This window comes from Lacerta agilis, chromosome 1, assembly GCF_009819535.1.
Source record: "Lacerta agilis isolate rLacAgi1 chromosome 1, rLacAgi1.pri, whole genome shotgun sequence".
Taxonomy (NCBI): domain Eukaryota; kingdom Metazoa; phylum Chordata; class Lepidosauria; order Squamata; family Lacertidae; genus Lacerta; species Lacerta agilis.
The window spans coordinates 108,528,959-108,547,645 of NC_046312.1; the positions used below are offsets into that span (position 1 = coordinate 108,528,959).

The following is an 18,687-nucleotide window of genomic DNA, read 5'->3' on the forward strand; positions in this document are numbered from 1 at the left end:
AATAATTCCCCTTTTGTTTCAAAACTTGCATTTTGAAAGCAAAAGTAAAATTATGCATAGTAAGGTCAAGCAGATATTCTTAATTATTTTTATAATGTATTGTGAATGGAGAATTTCCATTTCCTTGTATAGGCTTTGAATTTTCTGAAGGGCGGAAAAGTTACGAAAGGCTAGAAAAGTTATCAGAAGTCTGGTGCACAAATCAATCATTTCCCAGAGCATGGGTATATTAGTGTCTAGAAAAAGGCTGATGATCTCTCATAAATATTAGGAAACAGAAATAAATCTTTTGCATCTATGAAGTGGACAGCGATTCCTGAAATTGGTACCATACTACAGTACAGTTGTCTTCTATGGCGAACTCACGGAAGATCACATAACTGGAGCAGAACACTGTACGTTTTGTCGATTTAGATGTTTCTGGTTTGAAAATGTAGTGGCAAGTGAAGTACTTCTGAGGATTGGTGAGTACCGTGGAATGGTCCAACCCAGACAGTCTTCAATTAGTGTACACAAAGTTCATTAAACGGATGTAGTGGCTGCAGGTCTTCAAACTCTTGTCAGCAGTTCAAATTGTACCAATCAACACATTTTATGTCTTTAGCCTTCTGGAGCTGGATAAGCAAGGCTGTGGCACTAAAAATATGCTCATCAGTGCACATGTATTAGTCACGTATGTGAACAGGATTAAATAGGAGGGAGGCTAACATATATTGCTCTCATTTTGCAGTTAACCTCTGACTACTGTAAATGCCAGAAGACACCTGCAATGCAATTCTAGACAGTCTGTCTGTCCCTCAAGGCAGAAAAAATACACATATTTTTTAAAAAGGAAGGTGTTGACCATTCTGAACCTTTTGGTAAATGACACAGCTAAAACACTGCTTAGGCGTCTGATGTCCCTTCTCCATTTTCATGTGGTTGCAGCTGTTCCCTTTCTTGTTCTTCCTGAGGTGGCCGCACACGCTTGAAGAAACCCACCTGCATTGTAGAGAGAAAGGAAGGAAATACAATGCATATTGGGAGCGACACAGGAAGTAAACACCCCTGGGTCTCACTCATGGGGGTATCAAAATAGTTAAGACATCTGCACAACAGGTAGACAAATGCAGCCCCCAATTTCAAAAACATTTTACCATGCGCACAGAATCCGCATACGTGCATGGGACTTCCACATGCCACGCTACTGTTGTTACACGCACAACATCCACATACATAGCCTAAGAGTTGACTCAGCACATCAACAGCGCTTTTAAAAATCTATTTACTGCTGAACCTCTTGCCACCAACAGAACTCAGCCAGGCCTTCTGCAACAACAGATCTTTAAACATCTGGACGTAGATCTTAAGCAGCCGAGTCATTGTTACTATTTTAAAACATTTAAATATTTCCCATGCAAGCTCCTGTTCTGTGAGGTTGGACTGAAAATTGGTATAACGAATACTCTAAATAAGCAAACCTGTAAAAGGGCTGGGGAGGGTCCATTTGAATCAGCTAGAACCAGAGCTCTCACAGCCGACCGCTACAGAAATCTCAAAGGCTGTACAACATGTTTCCTTCAGTTCTTTCCCTTGTGTTTTATCTGAAGCTGCAGCTAAATCGACAAACTCCCTGTTCTTCTACCTGTTTTGTGCTTTCATGTGATTGTGCACGTGTACCTCTACAACCATGTTGAATGCCCCAAAAGATTACTCATCTGATTTCTGTCTTTGGCTACCTGATTTCTGGCTTTGATTTCATAAATATTTATATGGAACACAAAAGGTAGGTCAATTTAGAGGAACTGGGGAACCTTCGGCTATCCCAGTTAGACTGTTTCCCCAATCCACAGCCTCTTGCCCTGCACCTGACATCAAGTGTAGGGCATATACCGATGTTGATGGGATGTGCTGCACTACAAAGTGCCTCACTGAGAACTTTCTAATGCAGCCAATCAACAGGCTGGCAGAGGAAATACCGTAGGTCCATTTTGATTGAAACCAGACCTGTCTGCAATCAAAAAGGGCACATTCTTCGTGCCCATCAGCCGATCTCCTTTGCGGGTATACTGCCAGTGCCCATCAGCGGATTTGTGCCCAGTGAACCCCTCTGGAGAGGTCATCTCGGGGGATTGACAGGTGGTCAGCCCCACCCATCTTTCAAAGTTTGTTTGTGGCAGAGGTAAGGATCTGGCCCATTGACTGGATCCAGTTCCCCACCCATGATTTAGAGGCTTCCTCCCCCCCTAGGTTGAACCTACTCAGAAATAAGCTCCACCAAGTTCAATGGGAGCTAATCACAACTCTACAATTCTATGATTCATTAAAGACACCACTTACCCTGTACATTATAAAGACTAGAAGTGCCAGAAGTAATAATCCTGCTAAGACGGCTAGTATGATTACCCAGACTTGCACGGTCATGGGTGCTGGCTGAATACCCCACAGGATATTCGTGGTAACCTAAAGAGGAGGAGATGACAACATATTTTATACAGAAACAATGTAGAGTGTTGGAGGGATATGCTTTGGAAATTCTTCACGATTCACTTGCATGTGGCACACCAGTGGGCAGAAACAAACACTGTTCAACAAAAGGGAAGGAGAGATGGTTTTCCTGGCCTATGTTGGTGTGTATGCTGTGATTTGGCAGGAGCAGAATCTGGCACTGCTTGCTGAATTGCTCGTAAGATAAAGGTAGCTTCTGGTTGGAAGATGATTGCATGGCTTCACTGGCTTGGATTTTGAGTTGCACCCACTGATGGGAATATGCTTGAGTGGTATTCACAGGACACTTGATGGCAGAAGTGGGAGAGGCAAGCTTAATCAGTACTCTCCTTTGCCCTGCAGCCCCTTGCACCCTCTGAAAATCTGCTGTGGAGGTTTGGAGGAATCTCAGAAGCTCCTGCAACCAATCAGAAGCCGCAAATCCCCATCGGATGTTTGGCTTCCAAAAATAGTTCGCAAACCAGAACAGTCACTTCCAGGTTTGCTGCGTTTGGGAGCCAAAATGATTGAGAACTAAGCTGTTCGAAAACCAAGGTACGACTGTAGTCCTTCCATTTGGGGAAGTTTTTAGGGCCAATTAAACACCACTGAAGCCTCCACGCTGTCTAGCTTAATATTGCTGGCTTTGATGGTGATAAATTTGCTGAAGTTCAGAACTGCAATCCTGTACACATTTACATGGAAATAAGCCTTGATAGAACAAATATGTCCTATGCATAGGATTGGGTCTGCAATTGTGTGATTAAGCGATTCCAATGCTATTCTGTATGCCAGCGCCAGACATGAGCCCATTCTGGAGCAGCATTGTGAAGGCCGCATCTAAAGCTTTTAATTGAAGGCTAAAATTTAATTAAAAGCTTCAGCAGCATGCGATAAAACTGAATGAGCCCAACAATCCACGATTTAATATAGCACAGTAAAAACATTGGAAGCAGATCAGATGCGTGTTTCATTTTGACAACTCTTTTCAGCTTAATTGTGTTGCCCTGGGTCGCGCTAATTTTGAATATCAAATAGCTTACTATTGTAGAATTGTGGACATCTTCGGGAAAGGAAAGATTCTTGTAAGGGAACTCGATAACGCTGAAGGAAGCGGATGATTTGAGAGAATAGGAGTGGTTCTGGTTTTCTTTCTGCGATGGGAGTGAGAGGAAAGAAAATGTCAAATTAGAACCCATATTATTCAGGGGCAGGCAGATGTCGTAGAAACAGCAATGGAGGCTTACGTTCATGAAGGTCTGAGTCCAAAGGCGAGATTTTAAATACAGAATTGCCGTCTTCTCCCTCTCTAGGCGACCCACTTGGCAGAATATCTTTAAACATTCTGCAGTTCCACAGCCCTAGGGTTAAAATAATAGGAGAGGAAGAGCTGTACATGAGTTTTCAGATGTTATGTTCAAAGGAAACTGGTAGCACAGAGCTTCCATTTACTTTTTGTTTTATTTCTTATGCACCGGATCCACCTCCTGAGAGCTGCTTGTATATGCTGTTATTACTACAATGGTGACCTAACATGTTTCGTGGTGTAACAACTACTACACCCTGCTTGGGCACCACTGCAGCGAGACTTTGAATTACGGTGCTGGTGACTTGTGTGATATTCATACCAAATGTTGAAGTTTGGGTAAAGGGAGTAAAGTGTGAATTCAAAGCATATGCTCCTGAACCATTTTTAGCTAGATCTCCCTGGCAAAATTCACCTACATACATTTCCACTATAGCATTCACCTAAATGTCTGGGAACTGACAGCAACTTGTTTTTCCCCTGAAGATGTTTATTTCATGTAAGCAGACTGGCATGAAACGACATTTCTGCCTGTTATCTCATTCCCTTTTCTGCTCCAGTTTCTTCAGCTAGAGAACAGACTGTCAAAGCTACCCTGGATGCTTCAAAGAAACAGCAGGAAGAAATCTCATGTGTTGCTTGCACCTCCTCTACCCATGTTTCCAGGTCTTATCTATTGCTGTGGGTGGGGAGAGATGAATGTTCCATGAATGAGGGCACTTGAGATGAGATGTGGACAGACAGAGAGAAGAAACAGAAACAGTTCCATCGGTATAGGATGGAATTATTTTTTGTTAAGTGACACCATGGAAATTCAAAATGCATTTTTTTAAAAAAAAATGTCCATTTCTCATGAACACACCCAAGCAAAATTTAAGGTGGAGAAGAACAAGGGTGCCTCTTTTTTGTGCGTTCCTTTTCATCACACCTCCAATAATAAAGCACCTTTTGGAACACAGGAGGCAGCACCCTTGAACTGTGAAACCACAAGGTACAAAGGTAAGTCACCAGCACATGGTTTTTAGAATCCCATTGTCCTTGACTTTTCCATTCATAGAAAGGCTTGGAGCAATGAGTTATTTGTCAAGCTGGCAAATCAGTTGTAGAGGTTTTCACCTCGTATATCACAGGCATCTGAAGTGCAATAAACATGCAGCATTAAATCATCTCTTGCTAGGGCCATTAAAACCCAATATTTGCTACCCTGCAGTGGCTGATGTAATGCTGTAACCTCTTCCTCCTGATCATGGGGGAAATGTTGCAGCAGCAGCAGCAGCAGCTGCAGGCATGCATGTTGCATTTCAAATTGCCATTGCTGTCACCCAAATGCAGAGGGGATGGGGGAATATGCCAGTGGCAAAGGGTGTAGATGTGCACCATTTGTGTGTGTGTGTCCCATGTTAGGATTTTGTGGCTCTGGGTTATCCAAGTCATGTGTACGATTAGATTGGTACCATGCAAAGTATTTACACACATGTAAATGAGTTACACCCACTTATTCTGAGAACTCCAAATGAGCTGAGCATGCTCAGTCTGAATAAGTTGTTGTAGTGGTTATAAATCATTCCGTATAAGGTTTTTTGTCAGAGGCATTGCTAGTGGAACACCCCAGGGAACCAGAATTGCAATACTCAGGCTTTAAAAGGTTTTGAATTTCAGAAATGTAACCTAGCAAGCAATATATGCTAAGGTCACTTGAAAATGGCCCTCAGGAATTTTTCATACAGTCGGGTCCCTTCCAACCTTACAGTGCTATGAATCTTAGGGCTGGTACAGTCCTGGCTGACCATTTATTGCAACCCCTGGTGGCAACCTCTGCTGGTGTGCAATTTAGGACCAAACCAAAAACAGTGCCTGCAAAAGAAGAGGTGCAAAGTTGCAGAGTGGGGTCCGCAACGATTTGGATTCTGCAACCCTGCTTAATTCACTGAGCTCCTTCAGAAAGGGAATTTAGATAAAAAACCCATGTAATTTGCAGATTTAAATAGTGCTGAGCCAACACACCTGGCACTATACACCTAGAAGCATCACTACACACCTAGAAACATACACCTGATGTTTTATTATGTTTTAAAATATGCTGTAAGCCAGCCAGGGTGACTGGGGAAACCCAGCCAGATGGGTGGGGTATAAATAATAAAAGTATCATCATCATAATCATCACCAAGGCAAAATTATCTGCAGTTCACAGGCATCTCTGGTAAGGGGAACTTGCATTGCTAAATATCCTATGGGAGCTATGTAACATATTCTCTCTCATTCTCACACACTCTCCTGTCGTGATGCATGCCCATAACAGTCTTCCCCTAGTCCAAATCAAATCTTGATTCAATGATAGGAACTGCCTTATACTGAGTCAGATCATTTGTCCGTCTATGTTGACTGGCAGTGGTTCTCCAGTATTTTGGACAGTAATTTAATCAGCCTCTCCTGCCCCTACATTGAGAGATGTTCAAATACACCATGTTGCATGTTTTGTGTTAATCAGGATCTCTTGCATTACATAGGTACCATATAGCAGGTCTCTACTCATCAAAAAGCATCCAATCAATTTCGATCTCCCATGAGTGAGGCAGTAGGGCCTAGGCATCTTTACCTAAAGACAGAGGCAGGCTGCCAAAGGTTTGGGCAACCATCCAACCAGCTTGCTCACCTCTTTTCTCAGGGTTTCCCTAATCAATCTGTCCATCATGGTCAATCAGGGCTATGCATCTATATCAGAATTTGCTTTACAGAGCAATCCCTTGGGACACATGAAGCATACCTAAGATTCTCAAACAAACCAATAAACAGACTTTACCAAAGTTTGTACATCTCCCTCAGCTGCGCTTAGGTCCCTCCGGTTGACATTGTGACTGCGGCTATCTCCTCCATTCGTTGTTTCATTCTTTTCATCTTGGTGAGGCGTTGACATCTACAGCGTCAAGAAGGGTTCGATTATCAGTACGGGTTGGTGACACATCCCTAAACACTTTGTGGATGGGTGAGCAGCATACATTGGAAACCGAGAGCGGTAAACGAGATACCAAAAAGCCCATGGCCATTTTGAAATGGTCACTTGCCCTGTCCACATTCAGGGAACTGCTGTTGTCAAGTGAGCCCACGAGGGGATGGGGTGGTTAGGGAGTGAGGTGACTTCAACCAGATCTTTAGTAGGGAAGGTCTATGCTGCTGAGCAGACGAGATGAGAGTATGTTTGCATCATCACCCTCCCAAGGTCACTCCATTTCTCCCTGTATCTCTCTTCCCTAACGAATTCGCTCAACATTTGCAGAAGAAGAACCTCTTTGCCCAAGCATTTGGGCAGATACAAGCTAACAACCGCTGGATTCCCCGCTGCCCCTTTTGATGACAATGAAGTTGAATATTCTTTAACATTATAACCATTAACAATGATTCGTATTGCTTTAAACATTCAAGACAGATGGATTGCTCCGCACACGGGAAAATCTGAAGATGCTTTCCACTTACCTTAATTTTTAGCGGGTTAATTTCCATATCGGAAGTGCAGTTCATGGGGCCTTCAATTTCATATTCCATAATATACAACAGGGTGTTGTTGTTATACTTGTAAGGCCACTGAAGATTGAGCATCACTTTGCTGACAGCACTCGGACCATTGTTTCTGAGCTAGTGAGAGGCAGGAAAAACAAATGAGCACGAAGAACGATGCTATTTTCACTCTTGCAATACAATCCTATCCCCTCCTATGGCTATTGTAGCATATGCCGGTACAAATGCCCCAACAACTTGTCTGTGGGCGTAAGTTCTCTGCTATTTTAAAGGCCATCCAGATGTTGTTGGACTACAACTCCCCTCATTCCTGACCACCACTCATGTTGGCTGGGGACGATAGAAGCTGCAGTCCAATAACATCTGGAGGGCCAACATCGGGTTGACCACAGCAAATCCCTTTGCTCTTACCTATCTCAAAGCTGTGTGACATTGGTTCAGAACTGGGGCACCTGCCACTACAGATGTTAGAACGGAAAATCCCGCCCCACTCCTCAGCTCTCCAAAAGCCCTTGTGTAATGCTGTAATGCATAATTGTTATGTTAAATACCGCCCAAAGGTTTTGAAGCACTTGGCAGGCTACAGTACAGTGACTCATGGGTTGTGTTTGGCTTGGCAGGTAACACATTTTTCAGGCATGCTTTTAAGTCTTTCTGTTCTGTTTCTGGGGGAGAGAGGAGGGCAGAAGGGTGGTCTCAGTACCTTAAATGCATGAACACACCATGACGTGTGACATCCCTGCATACAGTACTAAGCTGCCTGGTGGACCTCACTCTGCAGGTTTGCAGCCCACAAGGTGATCTGATTTGTTTACCATTCTGGCAAGAGGTAAGGCATGATTCTAGCAGGCATGGCCTTCTGGTTACAGCCTTGAGCAGAGATTTACCTCGTAGATGTGTTGAACCAGAGGCCCGATGTCATCCTCCGTTTCTGGATTCTCCTTGGGTTGCCAATTAGGAATTGGGAGAAAAAGATGATCCGGAGAAGAAACCCTAAATTACACAAGGGGCGCACAATAACCACCAGGCACCGTGCGCATGCAGCATAAGCCGCGTAATTGTAAAATGAAGGAAACGAGGCACTAGCTAAAATGGCACCAAGGCCATCACTTACCCTCTGATTTCGACAACTGCTGAGATGGCCAGGTCCACCTGATAAGATGTCACGGGGCTTAGGTTGTTGTACATGTTAGAGCTGTGAAACAATGGAAAGGCACAGCGAGTCAAGTCATGCGCGAGTCAAGGCAAAGGTAAAAGGAAGGAGGTTCTACCCTACAAGCGGCATGCGCTGAAAGCACACGGTTCAGTTCAGTAGCCCATTTCAAGTGAGTTGCTTTTCCTGCAATGCCTGTAGAGTGGCTGCTTCCTGAGAACTTTCTCCTTTCATTACACCATTGTTTTAAATCAGAGGTGGGAAGCCAGTGGCCTTCCAGACATTGTTGGGCTACGACCCTGATCTTCCCTAGTCACTGGTGATGCCGCTTGGGGCTGATGGGAGTTGGAGTGAAACAATATCAGGAGGGCCATAGGTTTCCTATCTCTGCATTTAAAGGGCAGCAAACTGTCAATTTAGTTATTGCATGTTTTTGCAGGGGCCAACCTCTGGATTTTTCTGCCTAAGCTAACAAAATGTGTCAGGCTCTCTCTGTCCAGAAGTTTCATTGGTCTTTAAATGGACAGCCATTTAAAAGAGGAACGCAATCCAATATAAACACTTTCTTTCTCTCTCTCTCTCTCTCTCCAACTCACTCTGTATATCCCATTTTGGAGATGCGCAAATCAATACATTCCTTTTACAGCGTATGTAGACTAATATCTCAGTCTTTGCGGTTAAATGTAATATATTGGCAATGCAGTCCTGACTGATGTTAGGCAGATTGCAGGTTTTTAAAACAATAGATTCTGGAAGAGAGGCAGCGGCCTTTTAAATGCAAAAGGCCACAGGTACAAGAAGATCCTCAAACAAGATTTCATTTGTGACATTAACGGGCAAAATGTTTTAATGATATATTGTTTGTTTTTAGACTGCACAGTGCTTGGAGATTTCTGAAATATGTGAGATAAGCATACATGCATTTAAATAAATTAAGAAAATGGCTAAAAAGGGAAGTCGATGGTATTAAGTTGGAAATGTTTCTGTGAGTATGTGTATATGCACCATATAATTACATTGTTGCAATTTAATATTCTTACAGGCAATAATATTACTATTATTATTTATAATTTAATTCCATTTCTGCCTGTTCCCCCCCCCCCCGTTTCAATAGCAGCCCCAGTTATTAGACAGGTGAGTGCACAGTGCTAAGTGCCCCATACCTACGAATCTGTAGATCAAACTTCACAAAGGTGTCCATCTCAGATTCCTGATGAACACTAAAATGAAGGCCGGCTGAAAGCTTGAACACAAAAGAAGATGTACAGGATTTAACATGTGACAGTTGGAAAGAGGTTGGTTTAACCCGTCATGTGGCTCATCCAATTAACCAAAAGGCAGTCAGTATGAGGCTGCCTCCCAAACCAGCAAACCCTACTGCTGTAGACATAGGGTTCTCCTTTGTTTTTGTTAATTCTTACTTTTGTTTCTGCTTTCATTGGATTCCCAAGGTCGCAGACAACGAGCCGGGTTTTATTCTCAGTTTTAAATGCGCATGAAAGCCTCGCCAAATCCTACAGTGAAACAAAGGTGACTGTTTTCAGAGAAGAGCACAATACTTATCATTCTCTAAGCACATTCTCCTTCTGACATATAATGATATTTATTGTCTACATTGAATTCTTTGGCACTCCCAATGGTTATGAGCAGTTTATCAAACATGACATTTTAGGCTTCAGAACCTGTCTCTCCGCTGGCAAGTGTGGTGCAAAGATCACTAGTGTTTTTCAAGTCCAGAGAAAATAATTTATTATCAGGCTGCAATCTCTAAGCACACACTTATCTAGAAGTAAGAGGGGGAAAGAGTGATTTGTTCCATTGTGCATATGACTAAAGAGGGAGTTGAACCCAGGTCCAGGTTCGGAGCTGTATTGACAACACCAAAATGGCTTCCAAATGGGCAATGCTGCTTTGTTTAAGGCAGTGACATTTCATCAGTACTCTAGCGGGCCAGCTCCATTACTTAGGCAATAGTACAGTCGTACCTTGGATCCCGAATGCCTTCCAAGTCAAATGTTTTGGCTCCTAAACGCCGCAAACCTGGAAGTGAGTGTTCCAGTTTGTGAATGTTCTTTGGAACCCAAATGTCTGATGGGGGTTCCGCAGCTTCCAATTGGCTGCAGGAGCTTCCTGCAGCCAATCAGATTTTTTGTGGTGCATTTATTGAGTTGTACAGTCTTAATTATTGCCATGTTAGGGACAAAACAACAACAGCTAAGGCACTTATCCCAGTCCCTTGGGATCGCCCCGTTCATTTCCCAAGGTGTAAGAGGCTGAGCCTGAATTAATTTAATTACCAAATGTGTGGCTCTAAGCGCCTCAACAGAAATAGATTTGCCTTAGCAGCCTGGCTCGCTTTGTACAGACTGCTCACTGTTGCTAGACAAGACACCTCTCTCCCAGTTTAAGAGAAGATCATCCAGCTTTATCTTCCAGCTGGCAGGTCCACACTGTTCATCAGCACCATATGACCAACTAAAAGGGATGAAGCAAAATAGCCACAAAAGGTGGCACTTTTAAGCTTTGCCTAACAGCTTCCTTACTTTAAATGCCAAGTAGACATTTTGAATGAAGGAAAATGATTATATTTATAATGTGAAATTACTGAGGCCTATCGTGAAGGAACTGGGATGCAGCGGCAAGAAAGCACCCCCCCCCCCGCCAAGTAAAAGTCTGGGCTACACTGAACTAGCGCTTTATGAGAGTGTGTGACATGGTAGACAGAACTATGGTTTGGGATGTGGGAGACCCAGGTTCAAATCCATGCTTAGGAGCCTGAAGCTCAATGAATGGTCTTGTCTAAAGCTCACTGTAGTTGTCCCATTTGTAATACAGTGGTACCCCGCAAGACGAATGCCTCGCACAACGAAAAACTCGCAAAACGAAAGGGTTTTGCGAGTTTTTAGTTGACTCGCGAGACGAATTCGTCTATGGCTGTTTTTCGCAAGACGAATTCGTCTGGCGAGGTACCACTGTAAGCCGGCACCGGACCGCGCCGCGCCACGTTTTAAAGCTGCATCGAGCAAACAGTAGCGCTGCTGTTTGCTCGCTGCAGCCTTAAAACGCGGCGCCGTGCGGCTCCGGTTGGGGCGCCGTCGGATTGCGCCCGCCATCTTGGGTGGGCGGGTGCGATTGGACGGCGCCCCTCCCGACTGGCACCGGAGCCGCGCCGTGTTTTAAGGCTGCAGCGAGTGAACAGCAGCGCTGCTGTTCGCTCGCTGCAACCTTAAAATGCGGTGCTGCGCGGCTCCGGTGCCAGTCGGAAGGGGCCCCGGACTTTCCCCCTCATAGGAACGCATTAATTAAATTTTAATGCGTTCCTATGGGAAACGGTGCCTCGCAAGACGAAAAGTCTTGTGGAACGAATTAATTTCGTCTTGCAAGGCACCACTGTATACAGATCTTCTAATCATGTGAGTAGCCCACACATATTGCTGCTTCCCACATCAATTGGTTGAAATACAGCCGCATGAGCCAAGCATCATGTAGTAAGGATGAAGCGGCTTGTGGGGCTGCCGCCCGCGATCGGCAGCTCCCCACAAGCCGCCTTTTCACCTGGCGGGCTCGCAACGTCGCCGCAGAAGCGGCAGCGCCAGCCCAGACAGAGTGCGCACGTGCAAAATGTTGCACATGCGCACTCGCGTCTGGGCTGGCGCTGCTGCTTCCGTGGCGGCTCATGCAGCAGGGGCGGGGCAGCCCCACAGCAGTGCCGGCAGGCGGGCCCCGCATGAGCCCCAGGGCGGAGCGGCCTCACTCTGCAGCTTGCTCGGGGGCTGCCGGCGGGGCGGGGTGGCCTAAGTGTCATCCCCCTCCCCTGGAACCCGGGGCGGCCCGCCCTCCCAGGGACGCCGCTGGCTAAACCAAGATCTTATTTGTATTGCCTTTTTTCATTTTGAGATGAGCAATTGATACCGAGAGACAGTGAGCCACACAGTAGCTCCACAGCTAAGCAGGGACTTGTGTATGTAAATTCTTTCAAAGTACAATAATCTGTCTCCCACACCAGACTTGCCACCACAGGACTGGTAGGTAGGACTGCAGACCATAATGCAAACCCATAGCAGTAAACTTCCATAGCAAACTGCCCCAAACTGGTACCTTCCAGGTTTTGCTGGGCCTCCCATTAGCTCTCTCAGTGGTCAGGGATGATGAGTTGTGGTCCAAAACACACTCTGAACGTGGTTTGACACTTAGCACAGGTATAATTTTACACCACTGCATTGCCAGTTTGGTGTAGTGGTTAGAGTGTTGGATTAGGACCTGGGAGACCAGGGTTCAAATCCCCACTCAGTCTTGCAGCTGTCTGGGTGACCCTGGGCCAGGCTAACCCACCTCACAGGGTTGTTGTGAGAATAAAATGAGGAGAGGGAGAATCATGTATGCCACCCGGAGTTGGAGGAAAGGGATATAAATGCAGCAATAACATAAACACAAACTTGTTGCAATAAACCCTGCTCATAGGGCACTCACTAGACTTACCTCCTTGTTGCGAACTATGCCAATGAAGTCTGCTTGAGGTGGGACGGTAACAAAGAGTTCAGCTTCATAGGCTCCCTCTCCTAGGTTCTCGGCATTGACGACTAGGGTTAAAGGATTCTCATCCCCAATATAGATCTGCTTCTGATCACTGCACAAGACAAAAATGGAACAAAAGTGAGGCCTCTGGGGACTTCCGGCGAGGTCGCCATCGCGGGCGGTCGCTGGGTTGCCTCGGCTGCGAGGCCACCCAGTCCAGCCCGGGGGTTGGAGCCCTGCCACCGCTACGCGGGGCTCCGGTGAGGCCGGGAAGAGCGTCCCGTGCCTCGGGCTCCCCGGCGGGCCCGCTAAGCTACGCGCCCTTCCCTCGCTCCCCCTGTAAAGGGGGAGTGGGGGTGAAGGGAATGTGGAGCTGGGCCATTAGGGGAAATGCCCCAACCGGGCGGAAAAGAAGAACTGGCCGTGGTGAGCGAGACGTTCTACCTGAAAGAGATGAAAGGAAAAGAAGCTGGAGGTCGTAAGTACTTAATTGGATTAACTGCTGAGTTTAAAGATTTAACGACTTAACGACCCTGGAGGCTTTAGACAAAGGCAGACTGCCTGTCTCTCTTCGCAGCTGAGAAGAATAACAGATTGTGATGCTGTTGCTATTGGATGGATATATTGTTAAGACTTTTTGAGGAGTGAGACTTTATAGATCTCCCTTGGGGGAGGAAGAGGATGGAAAATATTCCTTTGGAAAGTTTTAGTCTTTGCGTCCCGGTTTCAGAGAAAATGGCCGCGAAAACTTTGAACCGAAGTGGAAAAGTACTGCTATATGATGAACAACACTGAAATAGAAACTGAAATTTGATACCTATGCCCATCCTCACCATGCTGGGCTTTGTTTTTGAAACTGTTTTGGACTCTGAACTAACTGATGAAGAAAGGATTATTATACTGGAACTGGAACTGATTAATCGGAAATTGAAGGTTTTGAGTGGGGATTTGAAGGAAAATCTATTTCCCACAGAGGAGACCTTCCAGATACTGGATACTATGGAAGAATGTCTGGGCAAAGAGCTGAAGGAGTTGTTTGAAAAATTGAGTGAGTTGGCACGGCGACCCCCGGAAAAAGGAGCGTTTCTCGGTGGTGGCAGCTCGAGAACGGCTAGGAATGTTATATCCAGCCCCCGAGGTGTGAGCTCGGGAGCGATGGTCAAGAAATTAAGATATTTACAAATAGAAGAATGCAGCACTGAATGGGAGAAGCCGAGAGAGGAACAGTGTATCCTGATGCTCGATGCAAGGATGGTTGGGGACGGTGTCTGGCTGGTCTGGTCCTGTGGACGTATAAGAAAAGAGGACAATCTGAGGAGCGGTTCCGGTGAAAGACGGAGAAGGACATTGGACAGGGGGGGGGATAGGGTGAACTATATTAAGTATAAAATATAAATGCTTTGTTATGGTAATCTGAAATCGGAGGGTTAAGACAGTAAGCTTTATTTTAATTTTTAATAAGAAAAGGGATATTTTGAAATTTTTTGATATTAGCAGCAGTTTAAGGGAAGAAGAATAGTTTAGATTTAATATAAGAGTAATTTGTTAAGATCCAAAGAATTGCTATTAAGATTGTGGTTTAAGGTTCGAATTTTATTAAGTGAATAAAATTTTTAGAGAAAGGATGTTATTAAAGTAGAATATGGATATAAAACCGAAGGAGAGAGGGTGGGGGAAGTCAATTGTTAAGATTTGGAACTAGAAGATTTTCTTAAGTGAGTAAACAAGAAGAATTGTATTTGTGTTTGTATTTGATTTATATATGTGGGTGTGGGTGTGGGTTTATGTTTTGTTATGAAAATGCCAATAAATTCTTAATAAAAAAAAACAAAAGTGAGGCCTCTGGATCAGTGTTTCTCAACCTGTGGGTCGTAACCCGCAAGCGGCTTGTGGGCTTTATAATAAACCCCAAATAATGTTTGCTTTTAATCCTTAACTGGCCTGATGAATACCTCTTACAACGTTTTGTCTGAAAGGCTCAAGCCTGACATTTTAATACTTGGGAGCCACTCTCTGCAGGCTGGCAGCAGATCCAGTGACAGCTCACTGTGAGGTGCTTGTACAGGGAATTGTTTGGTATGGCTGTTACAGCTTGCATCTTATGCACAAGCACATAAAAAAACCCTTCCTGTATGGGTACTTTGTGATGAACAGTGATTGAATCTGCTGCTAGGGTTTGTTAAAGGGTAGGTTTGCTTAGAAACAGAAGTCTGAGCATGTGCAAAACCATTTTTGCAACTGATGCCACGAAGTTTCCTTTGTTCCAAAATAACAACCCACTGAACTGTAGTGTATGAGGACCCTCAAAGATAATTTTTGGAAATTGAGGTTAGCTGAATTTTGGCTTCATGTTGCTAAGTTCCCTGAGCTTGCTGATGAAGCAATCTCCATGCTGTTGCCATTTGATAGTACATATCTTTGAGAGACAGCCTTTTCAGCGATGACTGCTGTGAAGACGAAATCCAGAAGCAGGCTATGTATCAATAATGATCTGAGACTATGTCTGACAACCATCAAACCCCACATTGATCTACTCTTCGGCAAAATGCAAGCTCAGCCATCCCACTGATACTTGCCAAGATGGACTTCGTTGTGAATAAAACTGTCAAAACCACTCATACGTTTTTTTTTACATCTGACATGGCTTGTGTATCTGTTTGTTTCTGCAATACATTTTTTTTAGCTTGTGATTGAATACCCTGCAATCAGATGGTTGGTGTCCTTACATTCCCACAAACAAAATTATGAGTAACTTTGTACGTACTATAAATATTTCAGCAAATCCCACATAAATGCTATTAAGTACTTATTTGCTTGGATGTCTCAAGTAATGGTTATTAAAAAATACAAAAACTTGGACTTAAAATGCACGAAACCAACAGCTGCCAAATGTCTAAGGTCCAAAATTCATGTGATAATCAGTGGGTCACCATGCCAAATACATTTAGACTTGTGGGTCGCCCTCTCGAAAAGGTTGGGAACCACTGCTGTAGATCAATGTGTTTCCATAGCTGTGTTAAAATCATAGCCTAGCACAGCCCCTCCCCACAAAAAAAAACCTTATTGAGTCTGGGGGCATATTTGGGAAACGAATAAACCTATAGGCACCACAAGATGCCCATTCCACAGAAGAAAGCTGGTGATGTACAAACCCTGCCCCCCCACCGCAAAACATCTAAACGGCTCAAAACTAAAACATAGCAAAACAAAACAGGCCTCTCACCTCCCACAAAAAGAACCTGACACCTGTGACCAAAGAATTTCCAAAAAACGAAACAAAAACCCAACTAATTAAAAAATGGGGCGGTAGGGGGCCTGCGTGGGTACTAAGTAGTCTGTCCGAGGGTGCCACGTTGGAGACTTCAGGCCCAGTGAGGTACTAGCATCACTCTAGACATTGGACTCAGCAGATCAGCAGAGTGCTTTTCAAAAACAGGTGTTCCCCAAGAACAAAAATATCAAACTAAACGGTCCATCCTTCAGAAAATGTTTCCTCCACTCAAGCACATTTCTTCGACACCAGAGTAGGCCTATTACAGAAACCTTCCCACCCACCGCTGTAACTCCCCAGCCACTGCAGCACATTAAACGTTTGAAAGAACCTGTGGCAACACTTCTCCTAGGTGCTCCCAGGAACAACTTCATTTGTAAACTGCCAAGGTCATGCTACACATTGGCAGAACTGTGCAGAAACAACTGAACATTTTGGTATCGTGCTGTTTCCAGCTAAACAGACAGGTCAGAGAATCACAGAATTGTAGATTCTTGAGGATCACCTAGTCTTCTCAGAACTCAAAAGCATAAAGAGGGCCTTTTGCTGCGCAGAAGAGGGACTGTGGGTACGTGCAGCTTGGCAAAGATACAAAAATCTATTGTATTTGGCCTGCCTAGATGTAAACTAATCATAAAGAGCTAGGCCTCACAAAACATACAGTACAGTATAGAAACAGCACTGCCATCTGCTGGATAAAATGACACAGAACCACCCCTTTATTTAGCAGTAACTAATGTGGGAAACAAATTTTACACCATCTTTATGAACATGGAAGAGCCCATCCATGTGCACAGTCCCTTTGTTCTGACCTTCACAGCACAAGCAATCAAACCAAGGAACCTCTAATTAATCAAAGTTTCTCATTTTGCCGAAACCATGAAACAATGGTTACTGGCTTTAGAACAAGCCATGATATTGAACCATGGTTTGAAGTTGGTTCAGTGTCTTAGCTTTTTCCTGAAGCTAGCAGCCACGGTTTCTTGGTTCAGGTGGAACAGGAAACCATGGTTAATCAGAAGATTCCTTAATACTCGTATCAGAAAAGAAGGAGTAATGGGGCTGCACGTGTGGGAGAAAGGCTTGCTCATATCTTAGTGAGATTGTCTGAACTGGTTCAAATGTCTTTACTGTACTAATTGTCCATTTTGCAGAAGAGTTAGACTCTACCTGTGCACAGCCACTTGCAAGTCCGGACGACAGACATTGTCCTCGCCACAGTCCAGAAGAATATGAGCCTAAATATGTAAATAACAATAGTAATAATTACGTATATGATATTTGAATTGTTCAGACTATCAGAATATGTATGCATTGTATACGCCATGCTTTTACCCTATGTGGGAAAGTTAGCACTACGAACATGAAACTATGAAAGAGGGAGAGTAGCAAAGGGCAAATTTGCAGCTTCCTTGCTTTTTGAACAGCATACACCTGCTATCCGGCACTGAAAAGGGCAAATGACAGAGGGGAACTGTTACAGAACACATTCTTCTGTATTATGGAGAATGAATTTTAAACTTCACTGCAATGCCACATCCAAGGAACAAAGTAACTTGTGCTTGTGTGTGTGTGTTTTCAAACATTTAAAAGAACAACCGTGAAAATTAACTTGAGGAGAACTTGCCGATGCAAAAGTACGTTTTGCCATTAAATCTCTCAGCGCTGTACCTGTCTGCTAACGTTTGCAGGAGTGAACTGGTTGAGGATGGGCTGCAAGCCAGTAGAGTCCATAGCCGTTTTGTAATCTAGCTGATATTCCATGAATATGGTGATTGGAGTAAGCTTGTCTCTAAATTCGGAGTCGTCCTAAGGGAGAACAAAAATGGAGTTGCTTTTAGAAAACGAAAACTGCACGATTATACTGGAATGAAATTCAATCAAACATCTGCTGGGAAGGCTTGTGGCTATCTACCGCTTTAATGGAAACAATATTGGATGGAATTAAACAACAACAACAACAACAACAAGAAAATTAGGGGCAGAAATTTGTAAATTATTTTGGAGAAAAGAGACGGGCTGTAGCCATGAGGCAGAGCATCTGCTCTGCATGCAGAAAGTTCCAAGTTCGATTCCTGTCACTCCAGATAGGGCTCTCCCCGATTCTGGACATCAATAACGTTAACCCTACATACAGCAAGAAGGCAGGAGGTGGGTGGGTTGCGGTCCTCTTACCCTTAAAAATGCCTGAAGTTCTTCACAGCTCATTCGACCCCCTTTGGGGACGGTCATGTTCTTCGAGTGGACTGGTTGCCTGTTGTGGAGAAACAGCGCCCTCCTGATGGCACCTTTTTGCTTCAGTTTGTCCAACAGCAGCTCCACATGGAAAGCTGCCACCAAAGGAAAAGGCAATTTAGTCAAGCAATGCTCACGTCTTGCCGTGCCTTACTGCAGCAGCAGCAGCAGCAGCAGCAGCAGCAGCTGGTAAGGCAGGATGCTGAGCTGGAAGAGATGCTGTGGCTG

At 44.4% G+C, this 18,687-nt stretch overlaps 1 protein-coding gene across 1 annotated transcript in view; it reads right to left on the bottom strand.

The window, feature by feature from the left end:
• Positions 1–18,687, bottom strand: part of ITGAV (integrin subunit alpha V) — a 65,745-nt gene continuing 47,058 nt past the window's right edge. The window contains exons 17-30 of the mRNA XM_033166765.1: positions 18,400–18,554; positions 17,896–18,033; positions 17,395–17,462; positions 12,918–13,065; positions 9,860–9,952; positions 9,602–9,681; positions 8,400–8,480; positions 8,173–8,278; positions 7,244–7,402; positions 6,573–6,686; positions 3,714–3,827; positions 3,510–3,620; positions 2,320–2,442; positions 1–981 (exon numbers count right to left, since the gene is read on the bottom strand). Of these exons, the coding sequence (XP_033022656.1) occupies positions 886–981; positions 2,320–2,442; positions 3,510–3,620; positions 3,714–3,827; positions 6,573–6,686; positions 7,244–7,402; positions 8,173–8,278; positions 8,400–8,480; positions 9,602–9,681; positions 9,860–9,952; positions 12,918–13,065; positions 17,395–17,462; positions 17,896–18,033; positions 18,400–18,554 (1,586 nt within the window). The 3' untranslated portion in view covers positions 1–885. The remainder of the gene's footprint in view (positions 982–2,319; positions 2,443–3,509; positions 3,621–3,713; positions 3,828–6,572; positions 6,687–7,243; positions 7,403–8,172; positions 8,279–8,399; positions 8,481–9,601; positions 9,682–9,859; positions 9,953–12,917; positions 13,066–17,394; positions 17,463–17,895; positions 18,034–18,399; positions 18,555–18,687) is intronic.